Source organism: Bos grunniens, chromosome 16, assembly GCF_055505025.1.
Source record: "Bos grunniens cultivar Pamir isolate PY7600 chromosome 16, Bosgru_T2T1.0, whole genome shotgun sequence".
Taxonomy (NCBI): Eukaryota; Metazoa; Chordata; class Mammalia; order Artiodactyla; family Bovidae; genus Bos; species Bos grunniens.
In genome coordinates, this window is record NC_141180.1 from 42,299,227 (window position 1) to 42,309,255 (window position 10,029).

General features: G+C 38.3%; 1 protein-coding gene across 7 annotated transcripts in view; it reads right to left on the minus strand.

Annotated features, from left to right (window-relative positions):
- FMO2 (flavin containing dimethylaniline monoxygenase 2) overlaps window positions 1–7,887 on the minus strand; it is a 52,347-nt gene extending 44,460 nt beyond the window's left edge. For 5 of the 7 annotated variants that reach the window (XM_086344741.1, XM_086344747.1, XM_086344744.1 and 2 more), the window contains exons 1-2: window positions 7,836–7,887; window positions 6,468–6,605 (exon numbers count right to left, since the gene is read on the minus strand). In XM_086344741.1, coding sequence (XP_086200867.1) covers window positions 6,468–6,599 — 132 coding nt within the window. In that variant the 5' untranslated portion in view covers window positions 6,600–6,605; window positions 7,836–7,887. Of the gene's footprint in view, window positions 1–3,833; window positions 3,924–6,467; window positions 6,606–7,835 lie in introns of all 7 variants that reach the window. The other 2 variants (XM_086344743.1, XM_086344742.1) reach the window with 1 other exon arrangement.
- Window positions 7,888–10,029: the final 2,142 nt, after the last annotated feature.

Below are 10,029 nucleotides of genomic sequence, written 5' to 3' on the forward strand. Positions count from 1 at the left end.
GGCTTCTGTCTATGGGGTCGCACAGACAGAAACGACTGAAGCGACTTAGCAGCAGCAGCAGTATATATATATATATATATATATATATAGTCTATATATAAGAATCATATTATCCACAACAGTTACAATTTACTTCTTCTTTCCAGTTTGGATGCCTTTTATTTCTTTTTTCTAACTAGCTACTCTGGCTAGGACTTCCAGTCAATACTATGTTGAATGAAATTAGGAAGAGTGGGCATCTTTGTTTTGATCTTAAAAGATTTCAGTTTTTCATCATTGAATATGCAGTTAGCTATAGGCTAGTCATACCACCTTTATTATGTTGGGGTATATTTCATCTATACTCATTGAGAATTTTTTTTTTCTGTAAATGGATGTGAAATTTTGTCAAAAGTTTTTTGTATCTATTGAAAAGATCATGATTTTTGTCCTTCATTTTGTTAAGGTGGTATATCACACTGACTGATTTGAGTATGTTGAACTATCTTTGCATTCCTAGAATAAATCCTGCTTAACCATGGTATATAATCTTTTTAATATATTATTGAATTCAGTTTGTTAATATTTTGCTGAGGATTTTTGCATCCATGTTCATTAGGAATATAGGTCTATAATTTTCTTTTTTGTGGTATTCTTGTCTTGTTTTGGTGTCAAAGTAATTCTGATCTCATAAAATAAGATTGGAAGTGTTCCCTCCTGTTCAGATTTTTGGAGAAGTTAGGTATTAAATAGGGAAGGATATGTAATAAATATTTTTTGAACGCTTGGTAGATTTCACCAGTGAAATCATCTGGTCCTGGACTTTTGTTAAGTTTTTTTGTTTGTTTGTTTTAACTGATTCAATTAATCTGATTCAATCTCCTTACTAGTAACAGCCTGTTTAGATTTTCTGTTTCTTCATGATTTAGTCTTAGAAGATTGTATGTTTCTAGGAATTTGTCCATATTTTCTAGGTTGTTCAATTTGTTGACATATAATTATTCATAGTAGTATTTTATGATCATTTGTACTTCTTTGGTATTAGTTTTAACTCTTATTTTTTTCTAATTTTACTCATTTGAATCCTCTTTTTTACTTAGTTTAAAGTTTTATCAATTTTGTTTATTTTTCAAAGAGTCAACTCTTTTATTGATATTTTCAATTGCTTTTTCAGTCTCTATTTTATTTTTTATTAAACTTTTTATTTTGTATTGGAGTATAGCCAGTTAATAATGTTGTGATAGTTTCAGGTGGACGGCAAAGGGACTCAGTCATACTCAGCCATGTTCATATTACCCCCCACATTTTATGTTTTAATGTCACATTTTATGTCTTTTCTGTGTATCCTTTAGATAATCATTGTAGTTATAGTTTTTCAACCACTTTTGTTAAAAATATTTTTAAAATTGAGGTATATTTGATGTAAAATATTATGTAAGTTTTAGGTATATAACAGAGTGGTTCAGAATTTTTAAAGATTATACTCCATTTATAGTTTCAAAATATTCACTACAGCTTATTTATGGAGAAGGAAATGGCAACCCAGTCCAGTATTCTTTCCTAGAAAATCCCATGGTTAGAGGAGTCTCACAGGTTGGAGTCCATGGGGTCACAGAAGAGCTGGACACAACTTAGCAACTAAATAGAATAGTTTATTTTATACCTAACAGTTTGTACCTCCTAATCTCCTACTCCTTTTCCCCTTCCCATCCTCCCTCTCCCTACTGGTAACCACTGGTTTGTTCTCTATAGCAGTGAGTCTGTTTCTGTTTTGTTATATTCAACAGTTTGCTTTATTTTTTAGATTCTACATATAAGTGAAATCATATAGTATTTGTTTTTCTCTGTCTGACATTTCACTTAGCACAATACTCTCCAAGTCCATTCATATTGTTGCAAATGGCAAAATTTTATTATTTTTTATGGCTAAATAGTATTTCATTATGTATGTATATATTATATATATATACATAGTATACATAGTATACACACACACATCACATCTTCTTTATCCATTCATCTGTTGGTGCATACTTATGTTGCTTCCATATCCTGCCAATTGTACACAATGCTGCTATGAACATTGGGGTGCATGTATCTTTTTGAATTAGTGTTTTTTTTTTTTTTTTCAGATAAATAATCAGAAATGGTATTGCTGGGTCATATGGTTAAGTTCTAGTTTAGTTTTTTGAGAAACTGTACTGTTTTCCACTGTGGCTGCATGCACCAATTTACGTTTCCACTACCAGTGTGTGGAAGTTCCCTTTTCTCTATATCTTTGCCAACATTTGTTATGTGTGTGTGTGTGTGTGTGTGTGTGTTTAACTGATAGCCATTCTGACAGACATCTGTTTCCTTCCTGAGGTTAGGGGTGTTTTCAGCCATTACTTCTTCAAATAAGTTTTGTGTGCCCTTCTCTTTCTCTTCTCCTGAGACATCTACAATCCAAATGTTACTCCATTTGATGCTGCCCCCTAGGTCCCTTAAGCTGTCTTCACTTTTTAAATTCTTTTTGCTGCTCTGTTTTGGTGAATTCCACTACCCTGTCTTCCAGATCATCGATTCTTTCTTTGCTTCATCTAGTCTGCTGTTGAACCTCTTCAGTGTATTCTTCAGTTTAGCTATTATATTCTTCAGCTCTAAGGCTTCTGTTTGGTACTTTTCTATCTTTTTGCTGTACTGAAATGTTTGATACATTTTCTGTCTTTTTGCTGAACTTCTTGCTGTGTTTATTCATTCTTTTCAGTGTTTTATGACCATGACTTTTAGGGCTTTACAGATAAATTATATATCTTGTTTCATTAAGTTTAAAACATTTTTATTGGCATATAGTTGACTTACAATGTTGTGTTAGTTTCAGGTGTACAGCAAAGTGATTCAGTTATACATATATCTACTTTTATTTTTTTTTTTAGATTCTTTTCCCATATAGGCTTCATTATGGTTTTTTTTTTTTTCCCCTGGGGTTTTATTGTTATTTCATTTGGAACATTTCTCTGTCTCTGAGTTGGTTTCTATGTACCAGGTAAAACAGCTATCTCACCCAGTATTGAAGGAGTGGCATTGTGTAAGAGAAGAAACTTATCATTTTACCTTGCCCTACCCCTTGGCTGTCTCTCAAGCCTTCTGAGTATCTAAGCAGTCAAAGTTTTTAATAGGCCCCAGTTGTTGAGGTGCCAAGAACTCTCTGTCTTATTTTTTTTGTCAGACTGTGGAACCCAGAACATAATCCACCCTGTGCTGGTCTTCAGAGCCAAGCATGCCAGGGGCATCCACTGTGTGGTCTGCACCTACCCACCAGCTTTGGTGGAGCCCTGGGAGTGGCTTGGGGGTCAGGGTACTTGATTAGCAGGCTTTAGTAGGACCAAAGGATCAGTGTATGGGCAGGGTGCAGTGAGCAGCAAGCGGTGCTAGTAATGGAGGGGAGAATGCAAAAATGGTTCTGGCTAGTGCCTCCATCTCCAGCGACAGTCCCAACAAGTTCCTGCACCTCTGGCAGATGCTCTAAGACTAGTAAATGAAACTCCTTCACATATGGTCTAGGCACTTCACACACTGCTGCCTTTGTACTGGATTCCAGGGCAAATGAGTCTGTGCACGAGCTCTTTAAGAGCAGAATCCCCATTCCCTACAAGCCTAATATTCTCTTAGATGAAAGCCCTGTTGCTTTTCAAAGTCAGACATTTTGGAGGCTGGTCTCTCCAGAGCAGGTCCCAAGGGTTGGGGAGCCTGATGTGGGGCACAAACCCTTCACTTTTCAGGAAAAAGTGCTCTGTTCATGAGATCCCTCCCACATGTGTGTTGCTCTGCCAAGGATGGGGTTTGGGGAAAGATAATGCCTTTGCTTCTCCTACCTGTCTCAATGCAGCCCCTTTATTCTTTGTTGTGGCAGGCTTTTCAGCTCATTTTCAGGTCCTTCCCAGAGAGAGTTGCTCCATATGTAGCTGTGGATTTGTTGTGCACATGGGAGGAAGTAAGTTCAGGATGTTCCTACACTGCCTTCTCCTACCACCCATCAAGTCATATTTTTGATAGACCTCTCAAAAAAACTCTTACTCTTCTGTGTCCAAGTTAATGATAATTAAATAAGAGACATTTGGCTCTTTGATAGTAAATCCCAAATTGGGTAATAAAACAAAACAATGACAAATTTATCATTAAACATGGACTTATTGAAATTTCATGTTTCTTTCTTAGGTGAAAAAAAAATCTACCTGGGGAAAATATCTGAAATGGAATCTATATGTGAACCCAGAGTAGGCAAAATAACACATCCTTGGGTAAGACAGAAATTTCCATTTAATCACATCACCCTCTCAGGTAAAGCTATAATGATTCTAATGATTAGTTGTTAGTAAGAAATGAATGTTATTCAAGCTGTTTTCCAGTTTCTTCTCAGCAAAGTTACTGTTTTGTATAAGGATCAATATCTTCATCATTAGCTCTGAGTGTGCTTGAATAGTTGAAAACACAGATTTTTTTTGTTTGGTATTTGAGCAATGTTTGCTGAATTTGTCTCATCATAGGATTCATTTGGGACTCATGTAAAAAATATATATATATATAGATTCCCTGCCTCAAAAGATTTTGATTCAGTAAGTCTGGGCTGGTGTCCAAAAATCCATATCTTTAAGAAACCTTCTAGGCATGTCTTATAATTATATACAGTTGAGAAACCCAATGCCAAAAAATTCCTCTTGGCACAAGACTCATTTTGAACTGGGAAAGCACATATGTTAGATGTTCTTGCCATCTCCTTGATGAGTCAGCTTGTAGTGAGAGCCCTTTGGATGGTCTCTGCTGGTGTGAGAGTCTGCTTTCACGCACTCAAAATCTTTCACTTGTGTCTGGAGTGTTCCCACCAGTTTTAATATCTCATTTGAATGTATTTGATACATAATCTGAAAATCACTGCTCTTGAGTTCTGAGATAAAAGTTTGTTTAACCTTTCTGAGCAGGAATCCAAATTATGGTTATAAGTAGGGGCTCCTGCTTCGGAGAAGGCAATGGCACGCCGCTCCAATACTCTTGCCTGGAAAATCCCATGGATGGAGGAGCCTGGTAGGCTGCAGTCCATGGGGTTGCTGAGGGTCAGACACGACTGAGCGGCTTCACTTTCACTTTTCACTTTCATGCATTGGAGAAGGAAATGGCAACCCACTCCAGTGTTCTTGCCTGGAAAATCCTAGGGACAGGGGAGCCTGGTAGGTTGCCGTCTATGGGGCTGCACAGAGTTGGATACGACTGAAGCGGCTTAGCAGTAGCAGCAGCAGGGGCTTCTGCTTAGGTGTCATGGAGACTAAGGTTTGAATGTTGGTTCCTACAGCTGAGTGACCAGTCATTTAACCTCCATCAGCTTCTGTTTGCTTGTCTATAAAATATGAATATAGGTATCATAGCTAATGTTTGCCATATTTGAAGTTCTTTGCATAAATTATCTTCCTTTATTTTTAAAACAGTACTGTGAGATAATCATACTTTTCTGTTGTTCCTCACTATATAGCTGAGAAAACTAAGACACAGGAATGTAAATAACTTGCTCAAGGTCTCACACCTAGGAGATGGCCAGCTAATTATTTACTTAAAAGATTATGGGAAGAAATAGTTATAAATCTTTATAGCTATCTATCTTTGTATCTTTCTTTAATTTTTTTTTCACCTGAGTAGTTTATTTATTTATTATACATATTTCAATGCCATTCTCCCAAATCATCCCACCCTCTCCCTCTCCCACAGGGTCCAAAAGACTGTTCTATACATCAGTGTCTCTTTTGCTGTCTCATATACAGGAGGGACAACTAGTATTACCAGTATTTGAGTTTGGCTAATGGAATAAATTTAATGAGTAAAATATCGTTAAAAAGTATAGTATAGTATAAAACTATATACTTTTATAAGCATACTTTTATATGTATATACTCTTATACATATAAAAGTATAAAAACATACACTTTTATACATATAAAAAGTATAGTATACTTCAAGGATAGGGAAGCCTGGTGTGCTGCAGTCTGTGGGGTTGCAGACTTGGACATGACTGAGCGACTGAACAATAACAATAGATACTTCAAGAGTGCCCATAGTTACACTAGAATGTTATCAGAAAGCCAAGCAAACGTTGTTTATTTTATTGTCAGAAAAAGTCAGCAGTAATAAGAGCTCCCTCTCTGAAAAAGCAAGTGCTCAATGGTTAGACTATAAGTCGTGTCTTGAACAGAATGCCTCTCACTTCTATTTTGTAAAATGTTCTCTAATATCATTATATTGCTTTGAGAATAACAAAAATGTGGGCTGCAAGACAATCGTTGCATCCAGAGGAAAAGATTCTTTCACATGTCGTGTTGGCTACCTGGGCACCAGCCTATTTCTTTAGTTCCTGCTTGAAGTAAATCTGATCAAAACTGCTAAGGAAAAGCCAAGGTGTCTCAGTAGTATGAATCACCCTACAATAGCAGAACAACCTGTTCAAGAAACAAGATCTCACTTACTTTGAATCTCCACAGTCCTCCAATATCTTCAGTCCTCTCAAAGCAAGTGGGTTCGAGTCCCTCATCCACACAGCACTTGAGAGAGGCCAGGCCGCTGACCCCAGCTCCAATCACTGCCACCTTCTTTGCCATCGTATCCTGTCAAGGAGTTGATCAATTAATGCTGCTTCACTGAGGCAACAGGTAAGACCGTCCTTATTGTGTAGACAGTAACTGGCTTTAAATGCTGTAGCAGTGGTCATTTAATAAGCAGCACTATTTGAATAAAATGCCTCACCAATCAAATCCCAGTCTCCTCTTCCCCTTGAAAGAAGCCAAGTTGTGTCACGTCTTGGTTTAACGTTTAAAAGCAACCTATTTAACAAAGCCAACCGATTCAAAAACATAGTACCAGGGATATGAGCCAGTCTTCAGTTAAGTTCCTTTTTTTGAAATTTTATTTTGAAACAATTTTATTCAGTGTGTCTTTTTTCTTTTTGCATGAGAGACTACCTCTTCCCCCTTAATAAAGACATGCTGCTGCTGCTGCTAAGTCGCTTCAGTCCTGTCCGACTCTGTGCGACCCCATAGATGGCAGCCCACCAGGCTCCCCCGTCCCTGGGATTCTCCAGGCAAGAACCCTGGAGTGGGTTGCCATTTCCTTCTCCAGGGGATTTTCCCAACCTAGGGATCGAACCCAGTTCTCCCGCATTGCAGGCAGATTCTTAACCACAACTGAGGTATCAGGGAAGTCCAAGACATAATGGTACTGCACACTTTAAATAAAGTGCAGTATAATATAAACCTGACATTGGGAAGGAAAAGAATTTGTGTGACACGTTATTTGGAGGGTCTGGAAATGAACCTGCAGTCTTTCTCACCTGTGCCTGTACTGTCAAACAGTGAACACAGTTTTCAAGAGACTGAGAATAAGCTAGACTTCAGTACTTCAGTGCCGAGGAGTCCCAACATTCAGAGTCCCCAAAGCGAGCAGAAGGCTTTCCTTGTGCAAGGATGACTAGACCCGTCATCTTCCAAGTACTGTCATTACTGCCCTAGAGTAGAGGGTTCTCCTTCTTCTCCAGAATGTGCCACAACGTTGGCCGACGAGTCCTTAAGGGTTCGTCAAGCCATAATCAAGAGGGAAGGAAAGGTGCTGGGTGAGATTACGCAGCACGGGCGGGAGCGCGGGAACCGGAGCCCTCTGATAAACGCTCCCCCTCCTCGCCCTGTTACGGAGAATGTGAGCGAGAACCGGCTTCCAGCTCAAACAGGAGACGTAGCTCCCGCGCGGCTACGCTGGGCCCGCTCCCCGCTTCCTCTTCAGTTAAGTTCTTCAGAGTACCGAACTTTTGTTTTTGAGTCTCTTTCCCCAGCTATCATCCTTACCTCTGTTTTTGTCTTTGAGTGCGCTGACAGTAGTTTTCTGTGTAGATTGTGTGCTGGGAGGTAATCAGAAGCGTTTTAAGAGTCAGAGGAACCTGTGGGCAATGGGAGGAGCTTGCAGTCCTCCGCCTCCTCCTCTGGCATTCTCCCAGCTGAAACTTCAAAGTCTTTGTCAGGAGTCCTGAAATGAAGCAAGAGGCTTATATCCTGAGATCCAAGGTAAAGGTTACAGTAACAGCATCGTACAGGTGCCCATGTATCATACAGAGAGTTTAAAAATCCTCTTTATTGATATAATGGATATAACCAATGCTCATTAACAAGTTAGCAAATATGCTCATAAAAAGAAACCCAAATTATTCCTTTATCCACCATAACATTTTTGTTTATCTTTCATATCTATATATGTAGATAATACATACACATAAACAAAAATGGAATCGCACTCTACATATAATTTCCAACTTGATTTTTCACTCTACAATATAGCAATACCTTTATATCTATAGCAGCATTTTTTTATAAAACACTGAACATGTGTATTTATTTTTTTTAAATAATAACTCCAAAATACACTTTAACAACAACCATTAATTGGATAATGTAATATAGAAGCACATAAAATGTTTAAAAATGGCACAGGTTTAGCAAAGTGGATGAATAGAAAAGGAAATACCAAAACCCAATATAACAATACTAAAATAAATTCAGTAGATTTCCATAGGTCATACATATACATTAGAGGACATAATGCAAAAAAATCATATTTATTCAAAACATTCCAAAATAATATTAGTCATAATAAGAACAGTGCAAAAGAACTAAATTTTGAAGCGAAAAACAAAGGAGAAAAGGAAAGATATAAGCATCTGACTGCAGAGTTCCAAAGAATAGCAAGAAGAGATAAAAAAAGCCTTCCTCAGCGATCAATGCAAAGAAATAGAGGAAAATAACAGAATAGGAAAGACTAGAGATCTCTTCAAGAAAATTAGAGATACCAAGGGAACATTTCATGCAAAGATGGGCTCAATAAAGGACAGAAATGGTATGGACCTAACAGAAGCAGAAGATATTAAGAAGAGGTGGCAAGAATACACAGAAGAACTGTACAAAAAAGATCTTCACGACCCAGATAAGCACAATGGTGTCATCACTCATCTAGAACCAGACATCCTGGAATGTGAAGTCAAGTGGGCCTTAGGAAGCATCACTATGAACAAAGCTAGTGGAGGTGATGGAATTCCAGTTGAGCTATTCCAAATCCTGAAAGATGATGCTGTGAAAGTGCTGCACTCAATATGCCAGCAAATTTGGAAAACTCAGCAGTGGCCACAGGACTGGAAAAGGTCAGTTTTCATTCCAATCCCAAAGAAAGGCAATGCCAAAGAATGCTCAAACTACCACACAATTGCACTCATCTCACATGCTAGTAAAGTAATGCTCAGAATTCTCCAAGCCAGGCTTCAGCAATACATGAAGTGTGAACTGCCAGTTGTTCAAGCTGGTTTTAGAAAAGGCAGAGGAACCAGAGACCAAATTGCCAACATCCACTGGATCATCGAAAAAGCAAGAGAGTTCCAGAAAAACATCTATTTCTGCTTTATTGACTATGCCAAAGCCATTAACTGTGTGGATCACAATAAACTGTGGAAAATTCTTCAAGAGATGGGAATACCAGACCACCTGACCTGCCTCTTGAGAAACCTATATGCAGGTCAGGAAGCAACAGTTAGAACTGGACATGGAACAACAGACTGGTTCCAAATAGAAAGAGGAGTACGTCAAGGCTGTATATTGTCACCCTGCTTATTTAACTTAGATGCAGAGTACATCATGAGAAACACTGGGCTGGAAGAAGCACAAGCTGGAATCAAGATTGCCGGGAGAAATATCAATAACCTCAGATATGCAGATGACACCACCCTTATGACAGAAGGTGAAGAGGAACTAAAAAGCCTCTTGATGAAGGTGAAAGAGGAGAATGAAAAAGTTGGCTTAAAGGTCAACATTCAGAAAATGAAGATCATGGCATCTGGTCCCATCACTTCATGGGAAATAGATGGGGAAACAGTGGAAACAGTGTCAGACTTTTTTTTGGGGGGGGGTCCAAATTCACTGCAGCCATGATGGTGACTGCAGCCATTAAATTAAAAGACGCTTACTCCTTGGAAGGAAAGTTATGACCAACCTAGAAAGC